This window comes from Xenopus laevis, chromosome 6S (assembly GCF_017654675.1).
Source record: "Xenopus laevis strain J_2021 chromosome 6S, Xenopus_laevis_v10.1, whole genome shotgun sequence".
Classification (NCBI taxonomy): Eukaryota; Metazoa; Chordata; class Amphibia; order Anura; family Pipidae; genus Xenopus; species Xenopus laevis.
Window position 1 is genome coordinate 118,507,544 of NC_054382.1, and position 20,209 is coordinate 118,527,752.

Here is a 20,209-nt window from a genome sequence, read left to right on the forward strand (position 1 = left end):
TGTTCTCTTAATCTGGGTCCGATTCCCTTGAATGACTACACGCCCCCCCCCAGCCCTCATGGTTCGTTCCATCATATTTATTTTGTTTTGTGGCACTTCTTGTTAAGTACTGTATCCTCTCTTTATCGCTGCATTTTTCCCATATTGAGATAAAACTCCAACTTGATTTTTAAAAATTAGCCCTTTACGGATGATTTTGTATCAATCTTTTCTAGTCGCATTTCCTGCCTCCTTCCGAATAAAGTATACATTTTTGTCTGACAATGGGGTGTTAAGATCTAATTCCCAGGCTTCCATGTAAGAGTATTTGGTCAAGGTGCTCCCTAAAATGTATATTTAACCCTTAGTAGCTGTCTCATCAACTTCAGTCTCTCAATTCAGCATTTTCATCTGCTCCCCAGTGTCCTTTCATACATTCACATCTCTGCTCCATCTGGCACCGCTCTCTGCTGCTTTACTTTCCTTCAGCTCGTAACTTTATGCTTTAGGAAATAGGTTTGTGGGAAGATGAGGAACAGTGGGGAAATTAGATGTTCCCTGACGTTTTCTTCTGATTTAAAGGGATACGGACATGGGAAAACTTGTTTTTTCCAAAATGCATCAGTTAATAGTGCTGCTCCAGCAGAATTCTGCATTGAAATCCATTTCTCAAAAGAACAAACAGATTTTTTTATATTCAATTTTGAAATCTGACATGGAGCTAGACATATTGTCAGTTTCCCAGCTGCCCCAGTCATGTGAATTGTGCCTGCACTTTAGGATGGAACTACTTTCTCGCAGGCTGCTATTTATCCTACAGTCTCAGTGGGACTTGACTTTTAATATTGAGTGTTGTTCTTAGATCTTCCACTGAGCTGTTATCTTGTGTTAGGGAGCTGCTATCTCGTTACCTCCTCATTGTTCTGTTGTTAGGCTGCTGGGGGGGGGGGAAGGGAGAGGTGATATCACTCCAACTTGCAGTACAGCAGTAAAGAGTGACTGAGGTTTATCAGAGCACAAGTCACATGACTGGGGGCAGCTGGGAAACTGACAATATGTCAGCCCGTGTCAGATTTCAAAATTGAATATAACAAAATCTGTTTGCACTTTTGAAAAATGGATTTCAGTGCAGAATTCTGCTGGAGCAGAACTATTAACGGATGCTTTTTGAAAAAAAACATGTTTTCCCATGACAGTATCCCTTTAAGATAATGCTAATTAAGTCCTTAATATGCCTATGAAACAGTGGTGGTTAATATTGCCCATTGCCATCTGTATTTTCCATGTTCATATTTCCCTAATGGGCTTGTATATCATGTGCATGAACTCTGCTTTAACTTTGTGATTGTGTCGCTAGACCTTTTTTTGTTTGGTCCCTAAATATCATTCATTTTCTTTTCATTGTATTTATTTGTGCATGAATTCATCTTTTTCTCATCATTCATCATCTTCATTTCATTTGTAGAGGAAAAGCCTGCAGAACAAGAAAATGGGAACCCAGGTAGGGGACATGTTTAGATGGGAGAAGGCAAATTGTTTTGTTCATTTCACTTATGTTGTATTTCTTAAGGAGTAAAAATAATAAATGAGTACAGGAATGGGACCCCTTATTCAGAAACCCATTATCCAGAAATTATGGGAAGCCCATCTCGCGTATAATTCTAATTTTTAAAAATGATTTCCATTCTCTTGGTAGTAATAAAATTGTGGCTTGTACTTAATGGTAACTAAGCTGTAGGATTCCGTATTGGTGGCACCCTGTTGGGCTTATTTGGTGTTTAAATGTCCTTTAGTAGACTTAAGGTATGTAGATCTAAATTACGGAAGTGTCCATTCACTGGAAAACCTCAGGTTCTGATGATTCCAGATAATGGATCCCATATCTGTATTTGAGAAAACTTTGGGCGCCATCTTCTTCTCTTCAGTCTTTTTCGGGAATTAAGTGCCATATCGGCGCATGAACAGTTTGAACAGTCATTGGGGCAAATTCACTAAGCAGCAAAAATGCGCTAGCGACGCCTTCGCCGCCGCTAATTAAAGTACAATTGACGTATATGTAACAGCAAATACATTACACTACACAAGCCTGGGAAAGCTTCATAAAATAAAAAAGAGTTGTTATATTGCCCTATACATGTGCCCACTGTATAGTTTAGGTGCCAAATGTTAGGAAATGTAGGGGGGAAAGAGGGTACCCCCAAAAAAATGTATGATCTTTTTCAGCCTATCACCCTTAAAAAAGGAAAAGATGCCAGCGTTTTTTGGGACTTTTTTTGAAGCAAGCCCTATCTACTCTATTGCACTTCACCTGGTCTGAGGTGACAAAGGCAAGTCTGGCGCAGGAGGTAACGTTCAGTAAAATGCGCAAGTTAGTGAATTAGTGTACTTACGTCCCATTTGCCGTAGCGTAACTTCCCCTGGCGTAATGGTGCGAAGTATGGCTAGAGTAGGTCCACTTTGCTAGCGAATTATGCCAGCGCCCGTTAGTGAATTAGCGAAGTTACGAAATGATGTCATGGTGGCGAATTTGCGCCAGCGTTAGTCACTTCGCCCTTTAGTGAATCTGCCCCTTTGGGTTTTTGACAACTGTGCATGTGCCGAAATTGGCAGAAATTGCCGAAGCAGCAGGAGAAGACCCAAAGATTACCGAAGAGCTGGAAGATGGCACCCGTGAGCTCTGCTGCGCTGAATCTGCAAAGAGAGGTAAGTAAAGAGTTTGGGGCATTTACTGAAGGCAACAGCTAGGCTGGGGGAGCAGGGAAGGGGGTCTATGTAGGGTGGTGGGTAGGGGGTTTTATAATTAAGGGTTTGGTTCTCCTTTAAGCAAGTGAGCTAGAGCGGCAAAATTGGGGGACGACATCACCACAGGGAACTGGATAGTAGATTTTGACATCTCCGCCCAACCAGTCCCCAGTGCAAGAGATCATAGTGGACCCAAAGATGTTGAGCCAGTGGGGAAAGCAAGTTAGTACAAGGAGTGGCGGAAGGCAGAGGTCAGTAGTTTGTGAGTAGGTGGGAGGAGTTGGGTGTGAATGGCGGTGCAGAGGTCGGGAGTTTGTGAGTAGGTGGGAGGGGTTGGGTGTGAATGGCGGTGGGGGGGTGCAGAGTCTAAAAATCTGGCCCTGTCTGCGAGCCATTTGCACTCACAGATAACAACTGCTGCACAAACACAACCTTTCTATGGAACCCTCATTTGATATCTGTGCATCGTGATTATTTGCTTCTCAGTGTTTAAGTAACGTCAAGGTGTCTGGGGTTAGAATCAAAATGAAGCCAGGCCTACCAAGTAGGGATGGGCGAATTTGAGCCGTTTCGTTTTGCCAAAAATTCGCCGATGGCGAATTGTCGCTGACGCCCATTAAAATCTAAGGGCGACAAAATTTTTTGTTGCGTGGCTTTTTTTTTTTGATGCACGCTGCCATACAAGTCTATGGGCGTCATTTGCACGGCGAAACAAGGCGAAAAAATTAGCCCATCCCTAAAGCTCTATCAGATTCTTAGGGAAAGCTAAAGATGCTGCACTCAATACTAGAATCAAATATGACATTCAGAACAGCGTGAAATATGACACACACCTTGATTGGTTTGCCATGTATTTTACACAGTTTGTTTACACTGTTTTTCTGGTGTTAATTCTTTTACACAGTATGATAAACGGTCCCCTATGTATCTTGGCCAACAAGCTAATCATCTAGATTGGCCTATTCAGATGGGGAATACAGGTAAGGGATCCGTTATCCAGAAAGCTCCGAATTACAAAAAGACCATCTTCCATAGACTCAATTGTAGTCAAATAATCCAAACTTTTAAAATTTTAAACAAATTTAAAATTTGTTTCCTTTTTCCCTGTAATAATAATAAAACAGTAGCTTGTACTTGTTCTCAACTAAAATATAATTAATTATTATAAGGCAAAACAATCCTATTGGGTTTAATTCATATTTTACATGATTTTCTAGTAGACTTAAAGTGGACCTGTCACCTACACATAAAAAGCTGCATAATGAAAGTCCTTTGCAAATTAAATATGAAACCCCAAAAAATGTTTTTATTAAAACATCCATACCTGTTATAAAGGTGTTTAAATATTTAAACTGTCAATCAAATATTACCTGCCCCGCCTCTATGCCCGTGGCATAGAGGAGGGGCAGTCAATTACTTTCACTTCTCCTACATGTCACTGCTCTCCACACATTCCCCCTTCCCTCCTCAGGCTCTATAATTGTGTAGGGCACTACACATGGACATTAGGTCCCCCATTCTGGTGCATACACAAGATTTTGGGGTGATACACAATTTCCCTTAATAACAGTGTCCACAAAATGGCTGCTGCCTGCTTGCTCTGATTGTATAATTCCAAGACAGAAGGAAACACAATTTAAATAATAAATACAGTGTAAGTAAAGTTTATTTTGCTCAACTACATGATAGAAAAGAATTTGAAATTATTTCTTAGGGTGACAGGTCCCCTTTAAGCTTAAGGTATGAAGATCCAAATAACAGAAAAATCTTATTTTCTGAAAAAGCCAAGGTCCCGAGCATTCTGTATAACAGGTCCCATACCAGTACAACCTTGTTTGTGGCCCTACCACAGCATTTTTTAATGTAGCCGTTCGTAATTATGGCTAACAATTATTGCCAGCTGGAATGCACTGGGAGACTAGTGTGGGAGTTTTGGAGTGGGAAACTTCCAAACATTTCTGTTTCAGGTCAATCTTTTTGCCCCACTATTATCAGTGCTCATGACACTTTACTTATACAGGTATGGGATCCGTAAACCCGTTATCCAGAAAGCTCCGAATTACGGAAAGGCTGTCTTCCATAGACTCCATTTTATCCAAATAATCCAAATTTTTAAAAATGATTTCCTTTTTCCTTGTAAAAATAAAACAGTAGCTTGTACTTGATCCCAACTAAGATATAATTAATCCTTATTGAAAGCAAAACCGGCCTTTTGGGTTTAATGTTTACACGATTTTCTAGTAGACTTAAGATATGAGGATCCAAATTTCCGAAAGATCTGTTATCCGGAAAACCCCAGATCCCGAGCATTCTGGATAACAGGTCCCATACTTACCATCAAGTCTAACAGACTCAATTAAACCTTAACATTTAATAGTCCAGAAATATCCAAGACAGCTAAAAGTGTCTACTCCCATCCGCTTTGAGCCCCCTAGGGGACATGCTTCACCATTGAGTTGCATCTTCATTTGTTTAAGCAATTAAGGGCATCTATTGGCATTGTTCATGGTTTGTTTAGCATATTTGATATTTGTCAGATTTATATCATGGTATTTTTAGCCTATGTTGAATTTCTTTGACTTTTCCCAAGAGACACACTGTCATATGGAGACAAGCGTGGTTGAGAATATATAAATGGCATCAGTAGAATACAAATTGTACGCCTCTCTATGGGGTGATGAAGACACAAAAGCATTGAATCTCACCTGCCTTCTGATTTTCAAACAGATGCTAGTGTGAACATCCCTTAGAGGTTAAACTTTATATGATTTAACTTATTTTTATATCTTATTAAATCAGTCCCAAAAAAAATGTTCCTGAATGCAGGGTACCAGGAGCTTCAGAGCTATGTATTTCTGCCTCTTGATTTGTCTGATGCCACCCTATTGGCTGGCCAGGGATGCTACAACACTGATTTTGTTCCTAGTGTATCACAAGTCAGTTGATTTGGTCTGTGTGCTTTCTGCAGTTGTTTATGTTAATACTACATGTAAGCCAGCCTTATAGCAACAATGCAATCAAGAAAAAAAATTGCAGAGCATTCCAAAAAATCATTCATGATGTTGACATTTCAAAAGGTGAAAGGAAATGCATTGTTGCCTTTAAAATGGCTGCCCCCAAGACTGCTGCATGCCTCTGCCCACTTCCATGTTGCTTTTACTGTCTTAAAAATAGTTTTTTTTAGATCCAATCAGTAATGGCCAAGCTGTGGGCCACTAATGGTGCTGACAAACTATGATAGCCAGCAGCTGTAGGGAAATGCTTGGCTTGTATTGGGTTACGCTTTGATTGTAACTGTTTAGGTGATATATTGTAAGCATCGTATACTGCTTCCATGTGTGTTGTGGCTTTTTCAGTATATATATATATATATATATATATATATATATATATATATATATATATATATATATATATTGATTGATTTTATGCTGATAGATGGTGAAAGGTAACATTTGTTAACATCTGAGGGCATGAGAAGGTCCTCACGGAGAGAACATAAATGTGGTGTTCAATATTTTAAGTGTAGACATCAGGGAGGTCCAACTTGATGCTCTTCAGTTGTTGTTGACCTACAGCCACCAGCAGCCAGTCAGCCAAAGGCTATCATTGGAATACTGGGTATGGTAGATCAACAATAACTGGATGGTTGAAAGTCAGACATCGCTGGTTTGTGAATTATTTCTCACACACTCAGATGGGCAACATCAAGCTTCATGCATTGTATTTGAATGGAAAATGACTTTTAAAACAAACAAAAAAAAGCCCACCTTTATGTAAAGCAACGTATCGTAAGCTTGATTCTTACAATTGCTTAAACAGGTGCTATGGACGTAGAGGAAAAGACGCGACAGCTGAAAATGAAGATTAACAAATACAAGCAGGTGGCGGGATCAGATTCTAGGCTAGAGAAAGATTACCATCCAAAGGTAGGTAAACCCGAGTGCAGTACTTCTTTACCTGTGACAAGGTATTTCTTCCCTCTGATATATATGCCCCAAGGTATCCTATACTTTAGATATGGGGTATAATCCTGTGGATTTATATTCAAAAGATGCAAGGGCAGAACACTGCCTGCCACAGGTAGAAGCCAAATTTTAGCTCCATCCAGGTTTTTTTTTTTTTAGAATACCAAAAAAAAAAATCTTGCAACATTGATAAGGAATATTTATAGGGTCTCTATATGTATGTGTGTGATTAATATAAAATGACATATCCCTGCATGAATGCATATAGAGCCTAACATTTCACCAAAGGTTAACAGTTATAGCTGTACAAATTAACATGTACATTTCTCCCAATAGTTACTAGTTCCTACATACCTCAAATGATTATAAACAACCCTTAACTCAAGTATCTGGTGATTTTTTTTATTGTGTTTCAAGTAGAAGATGTTTATACAGTTTCTTCATTTTATAACCCAAACTAAAAGTGTTATGTAGTTTCTATCTACGTCAAAGAATTGTGCTATGTACTACTGCGTCATTGCTTACACCTAAAACATTAGTATATTGGATATACAACAAAATTGGCCTCAATACAGATCTCTACAGTACTTGCATTGAATTAATCATTCATAACTACTCCTTGTACAATGGTCCCAAGAACATGCAGAACTTTCAAGCCCAGATGACCTTGGTTAAGCTTTATATAACACTGTATCGAGAGCCATTGCATTGCCCACATCTGTTGTGTTACTTGCCAACTTCCTAGTCACATTTGACCCGTCCGAAATCTGACCGTCGTTAAACATCCTGACAAATTTTTAAAATCAAACTCAAAAGTATTGTCTCTCAACAAGGGAGTTGGTCCTCCATGTCATAAGTCATTTACAGAGGTAAAGAGCCTTCTAAACCTAGGAGAACCCCAAGTTATTCTTTGCAATGGACATGAGTTTCATTAATTTTATATACAAGAAACACTCTAAGGCTGGAAGGGCAAGAGGAGTGGATAGAGAAAGCTAAAATAAAAGGCAAAGAGCATAACTAGGAGGTAATGGAGTGCTATAAGGTAATGTTTCTTACTCTTATTCTCAGGGGGCCCAAATTAAGCCTAATAATTAAAGGAGAAGGAAAGGTTAAAATTCAGAAAGGTCTATATAAATACACCAGTAAACCCTCAGCGTAATGCTGCTGAGTCCTCTGTCAAAAGAAACACAGCATTTTTTCCTTCTATTTTCTACACATGGACTTCTGTATCAGACATCTTCATCTTAAACCTCCAGGGTTTGGGCTTGAGCATGCTCAGTTTGCTCCTCTGCCCTTCACTCCCCGCTGTACTCTGAGCCCAGAGCTATGAGTGAGCAGGAAGAGACTCAGGCAGGAAGTGACGTCACACCAAGCTATTATGGCAGCTTCTATCCTAAACAAACAGAGAGAGATTTTAGAGCTGTTTACTCAGGTATGATAAAGTATTCTGCAGAATAAATATACTGTTATAGCTTGCACTATTGTGGCTTAACTATTGGCAATAAACTGCTTTGGTAGCTTTCCTTCTCCTTTAAGACTTCTTCGTGTACCTTGTGTCAATGACAATGATGATTATTGACTGGCGAATCTGACCCATTTCACTTTGGTAAAAATTAGCAAAATAGCAAAAAATTTGGCAAATGCGTTGGTCTTTGGGCGACACATTGGAGTCTATGGGCGTCTTTTTCCACAGAGAAACCTGGAAAAATATTTCACTTATCACTAATGACAATGTTTTCTGTTGTAGTAGAAAATATAACTTTGTTCAGGGTTATCAAGAGTAGGATATGACAGGCCTCAGGATGTGTTTTGAGCTCTTGGTTATTGAGGAATAATCACCTATTTTGTTTTATTTTATTGCAGTATCGGACGGGGCGAGATCCGCAGAGGGGTTCAGACAACATGTCCAACAAATCGTCAGACAGTGATGTCAGTGATGTGTCTGCTGTATCACGGACCAGCAGCGCCTCTCGTTTTAGTAGTACGAGTTATATGTCTGTGCAGTCGGAAAGGCCTCGAGGGAACATGAAAATAGGGTGAGTAGCAGAACAAAACAACATTCAGCACATACTGCATAGACATGGGGGCAGCCATTCAGACTAAACAAAGATAAACAGGGGTCAAATGTCATTCATGGCTCTCTGTAGAACTATAGATTTAAAAAGTTTTTTTCTTATAAATTAATTATTGCCAAGAAAAAGGTTATTAGTAGGTGCTGGATGAACAGATACAAACATAATTGTAGTGTTACTGGACAAATTCACCCATCACTAATCATCCCACATTATATGATGTCACTGACAAAGTACTGTTGAGAATGTAGCTTAATAATCATAACAATTTGGCAGGTAGAACCAGGCAAAAAGTGTAATGTATTGGAAAGTTAACACTTTGATAAATTTGCAGATAAACAAAGCTTTCGCCTGAGAAAAAAGTCGCCTGGTGAAACAGCGCAAAAGTTCTGTAGCATTGAGCTCTTTCACTATCGAATTGTCTTCTTCGCCTTTGAGTAAATAAGCGATGTCTTTGTGAATTGTCATTTTGACCCAAAAAAACACAATTCACCCTTTAGTTAATGTGCCCCCATTTGAGGTTTTATTTATACAAAGGGAGTTCAACTAGGGGTTTTATCCATTAATGGGTCATTATACGTATGCAGGTATGGGATCTGTTATCCAGAAACCCATTATCCATAAAGCTCCAAATTATGCAGTCTCCCATAGACTCCATTATAATCAAATAATCGAAATTTAAAAAGAAACGATTTCCTTTTTCTCTGTAATAATAAATCAGTAGCTTGTACTTGATCCCAACTAAGATATAATTAATCCGTATTGGAAGCAAAACCAGCCTATCGGGTTTATTTAATGTTCACATGATTTTCTAGTAGACTTAGGGTAAGGCCACACAAGGAGATTCGGGGAGATTTCCATAATTTTGATCTTCATACCTTAAGGGTAAGGCCGCACAAGGAGATTCGGGGAGATTTTGTCGCCTGGTGACTAATCGCCACGTCTTTTGCGCGACTATCTCCCCGAACTGCCTCAGCGTTTTTCCCCATAGGCTACAACGCAAAGTCACCTGCGCTAATGCACACGCGGCGATGCGTTTTCAGTAGTTGCCCAAAGTTGCCGAGGCCGATTATTCGCCAGGCGACAAAATCTCCCCGAATCTCCTTGTGCGGCTTTACCCTTAAGGTATGAAGATCCAAATTATGGAAAGATTCATTATCTGGAAAACCCCAGGTCCCGTGCATTCTGGATACAACTCCCATACCTGTACTGACTTTTTTCAACGTAAGCAAAATAAATAGAATCTACTGAATGTTAATTCTCAGCATGTTTTAGACAAAATCCATATATATTTTATTGTAAAGCACTGACAGATCATGTCAATGTCACAGTTGCTCACATTTTTACACGTAGTGGGACAATTATTTAATATACCATTTCTTTATGTTAACAATGCGGCCCCTTTAGACTTTTAATTGTCATGCAGCTACTCCCTAATCCTGTACTATTGTGATGGCATTGCATTCTGGGACTTGAAGTAGCTGCCCATCACAATGAAACAAGGTGGGGAAGGGATTGTATGACACTGTGAGCCTAAGGCGGCTTGGGACATTGTTTCATTTTGATCTGTGGTATGTCTGTATAAGAAGCAAAAAGTATTTATATTTATTTACGGCAGTAATAGTGTATGTATTTATGCTTGGAACTTCATTTACGGACTATTTTACATAAGCCTATATTAACGGGGTGGTTCACTTTAAGTTAACTTGTATTATATTATAGAATGGCTAATTCTAAGCAACTTTTCAATTGCCCTTCATTTTTTCTTTTTTATAGTTTCTGATTCATAAGCCTTCTTCTGATTCCTTCCAGCTTTCAAATTGGGGGTCACTGACCCCATTTAAAAACAAATGCTCTGTAAGGCTACAAATTTATATTTATTGTTACTTTGTATTCCTCATCTTTCTATTTAGGCTTTCTCCTATTCATAATCCATTCTCTTATTCAAATCAGTGTGTGGTTACTAGGATAAAATGGGACCTTGCCCTTGCTGAAATTGCAAACAGGAGAGCTGCTGAATAAAAAGCTAAATAACTCAAAAAACACAAATAAAAGAAAATCATACTAAAAGTTAATTTAAAGATGATCAACCCCTTTAATCAGGGTCTGACTGGGCTGGCGGAACACCAGGAAAAAAACGCTCTAGTGAGCCCAACTGGCCCATTTCCTTGCGGCAAAAAAAGCAGTTTGCCCGCTTACGCTCGCTGGCGTGCATGCGCTGACACGCACTGATGTGCTTGCGTGAGTGCAGCGGGTGGGTTGCTGGAGAGGAGCCACTGAGGCAGCATCCCCGGGGTCCGGAGGGGGGGCCTGAGGCAGAAGCCCCCCAGTCCAACCCTGCCTTTAATGAGCCCATGTCAAAAAGAAGCCATGTCTCACAAGTTCTTGTCACTTCCCACAGGGTAAAAACCCAGTACATTGTGTTTACAAATTATTAGTGATGGGCGAATTTCTCCCGTTTCTCTTCGCCGAAAAATTTGAGAAACAGCGAAAAATTTGCAAAAATTGTGAAATCAGAAAGTTCATGAAAAAATCATGAAATTCAAATGTTTTCATGAAAAAATTTAGAAATTCAAACGTTTTTACTTTAAAATTGAGCAATTTGAATGTTTACACGGAAAAATCGAGCAATTTGACTGTTTTCACTAAAATCGAACAATTAACTTTTTCACAAAAAAATCGAGCAATTCGAATGGTTTCACTACAAAATCGAGTAATTCGAACATTTTCACAGAAAAATCGTGCAGTTCAAAAGTTTTCACCAAAAAATAGCGAAATTCTAAAAGTTTTCACGACAAAATCGGAAATTGACGCCGGCAGCGAAAGTTCGTCACAAATTTGTGCCAGGCGAATTTATTCGCCCATCACTACAAATTATACAGTAAGAAGCCAAATTACATGAACTGGCAGTTAAGTGAGTGTGAAGTCAAGGGCAACTAGCTAGGTTTTCCATGCATGTTTTCATGTTTGTTCCACTGCTCATCTTTTATTTTCCTGCACACAGAATCCCATTGCATGTAACTAATGACTTTTATTTTCTTTCTGTTTGCATGCTTTCCTGTGTCGTTGACCTGTCCTTGATAACAGTAGAAGGGCAAGGGAAGTAGAGGAGAAAATAGAGAGGAATGAGGGAGGGCAGCATAACAAAGAAATGGGTTTTCTGGAGGAAGAGGAGGATGTTAGGCAGGAAGTAGATAGTGAGAAGGAAACAGAAGTGCAGCGTATAAATGACAGCGGTATGAAGGGGCCAAGCAAAGAAAGTGTAAAGGAAGAGAGTCAACAGAATGAGAGAGATGAGGAAAGCCATGATGTGGAGGAAGCCCATAATGACAATCTGCCAAGGAGGTCCTCAGAGAATGACGTAAGGTAAAGAACTAGTGTTCCTTATTCCTTGGTAGATAGCTTTGATGTTTGTACCTTGGTCCCTAGCCCTGATCTTAATCCTTTCCCTTTACTCCTGTGTAGTTTTGGTAGTAGTCCCATGTACCAAATGTGCAGATGTTGTAGTGCACTGGTGATAACATGTCATTTAGAAAGAGCTGATGCTGGTTATTGAGTCACGTTATTTATCACGTTTTTATGATTAGGTTTTGTATCAGGGAAGCTTGACAACTCCATATTGTCCTCAGTGTGACTTGGAAGAGGATAGAGTGGTTCAAGAGAGAAGCAAGAAGTGGAGTTAGAGCCCTGGCTCAAAGGGTTGGTTCACCTTAAAGGATAAAAATGTTATCCTCAACCGAAGGTGCGGGCTAATAGAGCCCGCATTCCGGTTGGGAATAACAGTAGTTTTTTTAAAAAAGAACATGCCCACCACCAGCACTAGGCTACCCGCAATGTGAGGGAGCTCCTGGTGTGAGCAGCCATGTCCGATCACTCACTTTCGCATAACACGCATGGGACTTCACGCGCATGCGCATAATGAACAATTCGGGGCAGCTTTTCATTGTGCGCATGCGAGTGACCGGATATCGCTGCTCACACCAGGATCTCCCGGGGGAGGTGGAGATGGCACAAAGAGAATAAACAATTTTAGTATCAGTGGGGCAATAACACAATGATATACATTTAATCTAAACATGTGTTCATCTATAGATCCCTCAGGTTAGTGATTAAATAAATGACATTGACCCCACCACAAAATATTTTAGGACCCCCGAAACTCTCTTCAGACATGTATTGAAAATACTCATAAATCCTATCACTTTTGGTCCTTACAGCATCTGCTTCTGCAGTACCTCTCTGCACAACTGTTACGCCCTTGTCTGCAGTACCAGTTAATTGCAGGAATGCTCAGAATTAGACAGTCCTATACAGTATAACATCCTATGCACACAGCAGGAGTATTTGGGTTCCTAATATATATGATATACAGAATGTCATAGTAGCACATTTTGTGATATTGTGCTAATTAATGCGACTAGCTTTTTCCAGGAACTGAAATCATTAGCATACAGCAGCATTTGTACTCTGCATTACATAAGAACTCTCTTGAGCTAATGATCAGCATTTAATTCAGCTGAGAAAAACATGTTTTAGGTGCGAGAAAGGCAAGTGGTGTCCCTCATTGTGTATTTGTTATTTGAGATACTGCTCTCTACTTTGGGTTTCAGGGACAAAGTATTCCGACCATAACCCTTGAAGATCAATGGGAGAAATGCAATACTGAATGTGAGCCTTTTCTCCAGTTCTAGTAACCCATAGCAACCAGCCTAGTTAATACCAGTATGCAGAAAGGATGGTTTCTATCCCTGGCAGGGGTGTAACTGCAGAGGAAGCAGACCCTGCCGCTGCAGGGGGGCCCCTGGAGGTATAGGGACCCCATGAGGCCCTAATTCATATATAAATACTGATAAAACAGGTTGCATTGTTAGCATTTTATATACTTAAATATTATATTGATTTATGGGAAAAGTTATATTGCTATATTTAAGAATTTAATCATTTACAATGTATTATTATTATATTATTGTGATATTATGATAAATGTCTGAATAAAAAGAATGAAACAGGAGGGTGATATAGACAAGCTGTTTGTTGACAGAGTCTTGAGATCTACTGATCACCAGCTAAAGGTCTACTGGTAGATCTAACTATAGACTCCAACAGAATGAGGATACAGACCAGTGTGAGAATTTTAATAGGTGCAATTGTGCTTGATTCAGACCAGGAGGCAGTAAGAACCAAGGGGTAACAAGCACAACTGCACAAGAACAAGGAGTCCCTTTGTCACAAGAACCACTAATTAAAGGGGTTTGTTCACCTTTCAATTAACATTTAATATGATGTAGATATTCTGAGACAATTTGGAATTGGCTTTCATTTTTTATTTGTATTTTTTGAGCTATTTAGCTTTTTATTCAGCAGCTCTCCATTTTGCACTTTCAGCCAACTTGTTGGTAGGGTCCAAATGACCCTGTGTCTCTCTTTATATCCCAGTAGCTCCCTGATTTCTTTTCTGCTAATTCACTTTCAGCTGCTGTCAGTTACCTGAGCTCAGGAACTGACTTATAATAGACAGTATATACACAGTATAAAATCTAATAGAAGGCTGATAAGTAATTAATTCAGATTCTTATTACAGTGTAGCATAGAAACCAGTGTATTCTATATTGGAATCAATAAATTAGCATTCTTATAGCATCCGCTTCTATGACAAATGCCTCAATGTTTTGATGATTTCTAACACCGCTAAACATGGCGTATTAGCAGCAGCCTAGAGAACACTGAGCATGTGCAATGCCACTGACACTCAGAGGAGGTGGGCCTAACAAAAATTAGAAAATGGGGAGATGCTGTGGGCTTCTTGAAAGGCATGGATGATTGCTGTTTTAGGGCTGCTGAACCTTTAGGTTGAACATATACAATTTATAGATTTTAAAATCTCTCACCTTTGATATAAAAGTAAGTAAAAAGCTGAATATTTTTCAAGTAGTCAAAGCAAATGGCAAAAGATCCAGATGAGTCCAGATAATCACACCATTATGTTTTACTGTTGGGCCTCTACAGTACCAAAGTATAATGGATCCGTCTTAACACAGAGAAGTTTATATGGTTAAAGTGGAATATCTTCAGGCTTGAAGTCAAAAGGATTTACAAGTGATGGCACTTGCCGCTGATACAAACTGACGGATGCGCACTGGTGCAGTTCCACCAAGCATGGTCTCCATGGAAACGAGCCTCCCTACCTCATAAATGTCCTAAAACTGCTGTTCGGATTGTCTTGCAGATCAAGGAGGAGTAGCGTGTGTGTTTGAGTGTATATCTATATATATTTTGTATGTACTGAAGGAAGTGGTGCTGGCAGGATTTGTCAGTTCATTCAGAAGACATTTGATCATATTGGTACCACACTAGGGGCCATGGAGTTAAAGCTACAGATACTTACAGGTATATAAGATAGGAAGCTCCACCCCCCCTTTTTTATTATTGAAATTGGAATGTTAAAGAGGTTGTTCACCTTTGAGTTAACTTTTAGTATGCTGTAGAGAGTGATATTCTGAGACAATTTGCGATTTTTTTTTCATTATTTTATTATTTGAAGGAGAAGGAAAGGCTAAAATGAAGTAAGCTTTATGATAAAGATCTGTTTAAATACACCAGTTAACCCTCAAAGTAATGCTGCTCTGAGTCCTCTGTCAAAAGAAACACTGCATTTCTTTCCTTCTATTGTGTACACATGGGCTTTTGTATCAGACTTCCTGTTTTCAACTTAAACCTCCAGGGCAGGGCAGGGCTTGAGCATGCTCAGTTTGCTCCTCTCCCCCTCCCTCCTCCCATTCCTGCTGTAATCTGAGCCCAGAGCTGTAAGTGAGCAGGGAGAGACTCGGGCAGGGAATGATGTCACACCAAGCTAATATGGCAGCTTATTAAACAATGCCTAGAGCTGTTTACTCAGGTATAATAAAGCATTCTGCAGAATAAATATAGCGTTCTAGCTTGCACTATTGTGGCTAATCTGTTGGCAATAAACTGTCTTGGAGCTTTCCTTCTCCTTTGAGGCCCTCTCCTATTCATAATCCAGTCTCTTATTCAAATAAATGCATGGTTGCTAGAGTCATTTGGACCCTAGTTACCAGATAGCTGCTGAATGAAAAGCTGCTAAATAACTCAAAAACCTTAAAGGAGAAGGAAAGCTACCAAAGCAGTTTATTGACAATAGATTAGCCACAATAGTGCAAGCTATAACACACATATTTATTCTGCAGAATGCTTTACCATACCTGAGTAAACAGCTCTAGAAGTTCTCTCTGTTTGTTTAGGATAGCAGCTGCCATATTGGCTTACTGTGACATCACTTCCTGCCTGAGTCTCTCCCTGCTCTGGGCTCAGATTACAGCAGGGAGGGGAGGAGGGAGAAGGAAAAGGGAGGGCTGCAGGGGATAAGAGCAAACTGAGCATGCTCAAGCCCTAGCCCTGGAGGTTTAAGCTGAAAGAAGGAAGTCTGATACAGAAGCCCATGTGTACACAATAGAAGGAAAGTAATGTGTTGTTTCTTTTGACAGAGGACTCGAGCAGGATTACTTTGAGGTTTTACTGCAGTATTTATATAGACCTTTCTAATAAAGCTTACGTAATTTTAGCCTTTCCTTCTCCTTTAAAGCCTGCCTTAATCAGGTGGTAAGTAAAGGACTACATGGCCTTGCATGTCACTGGCCTTCTGTCTTATACTGTATATTTTGAATGAGGAGCCAGGTATAGCCCAGGTGATGCCTATGTGCTACTCATGTCCACAGTCACACATATCCACATCAGGGGGAGTAAAAGGGGTACTGTAGTTAGGAGCCCCACTGGACTGGGATCCCTAAGATGAAAAAAGCATGATTAATACATCACAGTTTGGCTAGCATGGGAGTGGGAGGTGCTTGGGTAAATCATAGGAAGAGTTTTGGAATAATTGTGCAGTATCTGGGGCATGAGTCCCAGGGTAAGTGTTTTATTCATTGGGTCCCCATTTTAATTTTGGCAGTGGGGCCCAGGTGACCAGTGAGCTAATAATTGGGGACACCCTGGGGGAGAAGGCACTGCTAACCTAGTAGAATAGGCCCCATGATTACTGATTGTGGCCCTGCATGTCCCGCTCCTCCATTTTGCAGCACTGCCAAGTGTAGGCAGCCCCTCATACAAAGATAATCACACCTCTGTATTCTAGCAGGAAACTTAGTTACACTCAAGGTGCAACATTTGGGCTGCAAGTTGCAGTCTTGGCAAAGAACATTGTGCTTGGCACCTTTCAGCCCCACGGTAAATGAGACTCTTGGCTATTTGGTTCAGTCACAGTGACAGTTCTCTTTCTGTCTGTCTATAGCAGAATTTGTTTACAAAACAGAAGGCTGATTATTGCCATCCATTGATATATTGTATGTATGGAGTCTCACCCAGCAATATAGAACGTGCTTCTGATAGAGAGATTGACTGACTGTGAATGTGCATCCAAGTTTCTAAAGCAACGTTTCCTTCTTTTGGTGCTTTTCAACAGCTCATAATGTGTTTGTGCAGCGGCGTCTCTGTAAGTCGTTAATTGAATTTGAAGAATGATTGTCAAAAGACATTCAAGAGTTGTTTTCAGAAAGATTAAAGTCTAGAACGAATACGTTGTGGTTTAAGGAATATAAATTGTCACTAGAAAAGTAAGAATGAGTGGAGTGGTGTGTGTATGAGTGATTCGCGGATTCACAGGCCCCCCGCAAAAAAAAAATTCAGTGGGTGCTTTGTGCTCCTGATCTGTAGCCTACAGGCCTATCACCCCTAAAGTTGATATTGATTTTCCCATTTAAACACTGTTTCTGTGAGGCTGATAGAGTTGGGTCGTCTTGTTGCACAAGGGCTCGTTTTCCATCCAACACACGGAACAAGACTTTCTTTTTAGCAGCCAATAAATAAAGATCGGATCATGTTCCAACCAGTGCACTTGCAATTGACACATTATGATGTTCTCAGTACTGCTGAGTACATTCAGTATTGGCTTTTCCTATGGACAGTCATATATAAGGGTCACAAATTAATACATATGAGTTGGAGCTTCTGGCACTGAATAAAATTAGCAATAGAACACTATACGAACAGTTGCATATAGATAATCATATATAACCACTAGGGGCACTGCTGCATTTTTCTGGTACAGGTATGGGATCCATTATCCAGAAACCTGTTATCCAGAAAATTACAAAAAGGCCGCCTCCCATAAACTACATTTAAAAATATCCACATTTTTAAAAAGTATTTCCTTCTTTGCTGTAATGAAACAGTACCTTGTACTTGATCCAAACTAAGATATAATTAATCCTTATTGGAGGCAAAACCAGCCTATTGTTTTTTTTTAAAGGATAACAAGATTTTTTTTTAAATACTTAAAAGAACAGTTCAGTGTAAAAATAAAAACTGGGTAAGTAGATCGGCTGTGCAAAACAAAAAATGTATCTAATATAGTTAGTTAGGCAAAAATGTAATATATAAAGGCTGGAGTGACTGGATGTGTAACATAATAGCCAGAACACTACTTCCTGCTTTTCAGGTCTCTTTGTTTCCACTCAGTGGCTTAACTAGATATTACTGGGCCCCATAGCAGATTATTTTTCAGGCCCCCAGGTTGACCAGTTGTACCAGTATTTATTAAAATTGTATATGAATTAGGACCTCATGGGGCCCCTATACCTCTTGGGCCCCCCTGCAGTCGCAGGGGCTGCTTCCTCTATAGTTACGCCCCTGTTTCCATTAATTGGTTACCAGGCTTAGGGGGGGGCATGTGGGTCATATCTGTTGCTTTTGAATCTGAGCTGAATGCTGAGTATCAATCGCAAACTCACAGAAAAGATATGTCCCTTGTGAGCCACCTTAAAGTCGCTGACTAACTCAGCGTTAAAGAGCTGCAAAGCAGGAAGTAGTGTTCTGGCTATTATATTAGATATCCAGTCACTCCAGCCTTTATACATTACATTTTTGGCTAACTAAATATATTAGAAACATTTTTTATTTTGCACAGCCTATTTATTTACCCAGTTTTTATTTTTACACTGAACTGTTCCATTAAGGTATGACGATCCAAATTATGTAAAGATCCGTTATCTAGAAAGTCTCAGGTCCAGAGTATTCTGGATAATAGGTCCCATACCTGTATTGTGTATAATTTTCAGTTTTCTACCAAGGCAGTACTATGGCCAGTCACACTCATAATCCCTGTGGACAATACATAGTGACATAGCAGTACTTACTAACACACACACACGAGATCTGAAATACAAGACAAGAATAAATACACACACGCCTGTGACCTATTTATGGTGTGAGAAGAAAAAAATCATTTACTCATTAAAACTAGTATAGGATCCATTATCCGGAAACCCATTATCCAGAAAGCTCCAGATTAAAGAAAGGCGTCTCCCATAGACTTTATTTTATCCAAATAATCCAAATTTTCAAAAAGGATTTCCTTTTTTTGGTAATAATAAAACAATACCTTGTACTTGGTCCAAACTAAGATACAATTAATCCTTATTGGAAGCAGAACCAACCAATTGGGTTTGTTTAATGTTTACATGATTTTCTAGTAAACTTGAGTTATGTAGATCCAAATTATGGAAAGATCTGTTATCTGGAAAAACCTCAGGTTCTGAGCATTCTGGATAACAGGTCCCACACCTGAAGTGAGAAGGGATATAGTATGTTTCTAAACAGTACTGAACTGAGTGTGATACTTATTACTGACTCCCTTCATGTGCTGGTAACTGGAGTTGTATTTTTGGTTTATTTGAATCATAAGCATGAGATCATGTGCAGATTCCCGACTACTTGACTATATACAAATGTATATGTGGGAGCTACCATATTACCAACAAGTACATTTCTCCATTGATAATTGACTCTGCCAATAGTGAAATGTTACTGATCTTTTTTTTTCTACTCCCATGAAAGGGTCTGTAACTCCCTGCACCCCCTTTATAAGAAATAGAATATTTGCTATCAGCAGGGTTGAATGCTTCCTTCCTTTAAAGGACAAGGAAAGTCTAAAATAGAATAAGGCTAGAAATGCTGTATTTTGTATACTAAATATAAACATGAACTTACTGCACCACAAGCCTAATCAAACAAATGATTTATGCTTTCAAAGTTGGCCACAGGGGGTCACCATCTTGTAACTTTGTTATTCATCTTTGCAAGACTAAGACTGTGCACATGCTCAGTGTGGTCTGGGCTGCTTAGGGATCGCCATAAACAAAGCTGCTTGAGTTCTGCATGGCTGGGAAGTAAGGCGGGGGCTCTCCCTGCTGTTCATAAGTATGATTGTTTCCCTGCTCAGCAGTTAGGGACCATCTGACAATTCCTATCCACAGCAGTAAATGAAGGGAGAATTTCTCTGCATACAGTCAGGTTTCTTATAAAAACGGTACACATTTTTTAATTAAAGTGTATTGGAGATAGGTTTCTTTTTCATTAACGAAAGTAAAAATGGGA

At 39.5% G+C, this 20,209-nt stretch overlaps 1 protein-coding gene across 39 annotated transcripts in view; it reads left to right on the forward strand.

The window, feature by feature from the left end:
- Window positions 1-20,209, forward strand: part of LOC108719750 (regulating synaptic membrane exocytosis protein 2) — a 358,076-nt gene that overhangs the window by 297,908 nt on the left and 39,959 nt on the right. For 18 of the 39 annotated variants that reach the window (XM_041567991.1, XM_041567957.1, XM_041567969.1 and 15 more), the window contains 4 exons: window positions 1,445-1,480; window positions 6,544-6,650; window positions 8,553-8,725; window positions 11,849-12,127. In XM_041567991.1, coding sequence (XP_041423925.1) covers window positions 1,445-1,480; window positions 6,544-6,650; window positions 8,553-8,725; window positions 11,849-12,127 — 595 coding nt within the window. The remainder of the gene's footprint in view (window positions 1-1,444; window positions 1,481-6,543; window positions 6,651-8,552; window positions 8,726-11,848; window positions 12,128-20,209) is intronic. The other 21 variants (XM_041567974.1, XM_041567977.1, XM_041567978.1 and 18 more) reach the window with 4 other exon arrangements.